This window comes from Hyaena hyaena, unplaced genomic scaffold, assembly GCF_003009895.1.
Source record: "Hyaena hyaena isolate Hyena2069 unplaced genomic scaffold, ASM300989v1 scaffold_285, whole genome shotgun sequence".
Classification (NCBI taxonomy): domain Eukaryota; kingdom Metazoa; phylum Chordata; class Mammalia; order Carnivora; family Hyaenidae; genus Hyaena; species Hyaena hyaena.
Genome location: NW_024080917.1, coordinates 1,767,667 through 1,768,969, shown reverse-complemented (window position 1 = coordinate 1,768,969; position 1,303 = coordinate 1,767,667). Strand labels below are relative to the sequence as shown.

General features: G+C 71.2%; 1 protein-coding gene across 1 annotated transcript in view; it reads right to left on the bottom strand.

Annotated features, from left to right (window-relative positions):
- LMF1 (lipase maturation factor 1) overlaps positions 1–456 on the bottom strand; it is an 82,799-nt gene extending 82,343 nt beyond the window's left edge. Inside the window, exon 1 of the mRNA XM_039246822.1 lies at positions 254–456. Coding sequence (XP_039102753.1) covers positions 254–446 — 193 coding nt within the window. The 5' untranslated portion in view covers positions 447–456. The remainder of the gene's footprint in view (positions 1–253) is intronic.
- Positions 457–1,303: the final 847 nt, after the last annotated feature.

Sequence of the window (1,303 nt, the reverse complement as noted above, 5' to 3'; positions counted from 1 at the left end):
GGTGTCAGGGGAGGAGCGTCAGGGGGAAGGTGTCAGGGGAGGAGCGTCCCGGGGGGGGGTGTCAGGGGAGGAGCGTCAGGGGGAAGGTGTCAGGGGAGGAGCGTCCCGGGGGGGGGTGTCAGGGGAGGAGCGTCCCGGGGGGGGGAAGCGTCCTGGAGGGGGCACCGCCGGCTGTTGGGGGCGTCCTGGGGCGGTGGAGGTGCCGGCGCGGGCGCAAGGGCGACAGGGACGGCAGCCGGCCCCGCGGACTCACAGTAAATGAAAGCGAGGGCCCTCAGGAGCACGATCCTGGTCAGCCAGAAAGTGCCCGTGCGGAGGCGAGCGGGGCAGCCTGTGGGGTCGCGCCCTGGCCCCGGCGGAGCCCCAGACTCGGGGCCCGAGCTCCCCGCCTTCCGCCTCCTCAGCGTCTCCTCGGGCGCCGCCATCGAGGGGCCTCCAGTGCGCATGCGCGGGGATCGCCACGCGCCCGGACGCCCCACCCACACGGGGAGGCCGCTCGGGTCCCGACTGGCCGCGCTTAGGGGCGGGGCGCGCGCTCCAGGCCCGGGCGCGCGCGCGCCCCCCACAGGCCGCACGGGGCGCTGCAGCAGCGAGGGCCAGGCGCGGGCAGGTACCTGCTCTACCCAAGTGCAGTCCACCCGGAAAGGGGCTGAGCATCGGCTCACTCCCCAGCCAACGCCGCAGCAGTTCCCGGCGCACTTCCCGCGCCTAGGCCACTGCCCTCATGGGCCCTCACCCTGAGGTTGCTGGAAAGCTTGTGCCTGGCCAGGACCAGGGTGGGCAGCAGAGGCCCCCTGCGGGGTACAGGAGGCATTCTGGCAGAGGAGCGGCCGGAGCAGGGACTTCACCCCAGGGCTCCGGCTTCCCGCTCAGGGTACGTGGCCAGGTGTCTCACAGGTGCCCCCTTCCCAGCCCCTCATCCCCACCGTTGGAGGAGAGTGTTGGGACGACAGGCACAGGGCTAACGAGGGGCGGCACAGTAAGCGGCCGCATCCTGAAATTCAGCCGCCCCACCCCCACCCCCACCCCGGCCCAGGCCAGCAACCCCCCTTCCGCAGCAGCACACTCCTACCAGCTCTCCAGGCTGGCCCTCCAGACACGGGGGGAAGTGGGGCACTGACGATTCACAGCAAAGGGGAACTTACCCACTAACGGCCCAGTGGACCCCTGGTGAGAACACCAGCAACTCCAGGTTCTGAGGGCAGAGCCGCCCAGGCGCTCCCTAAGGGCGGTGTGCCAAGTGCATGGACTCCTTAGGAAACAGAAGGGTGCACAGCACTGGGTACACGTTACACCTCCGGCG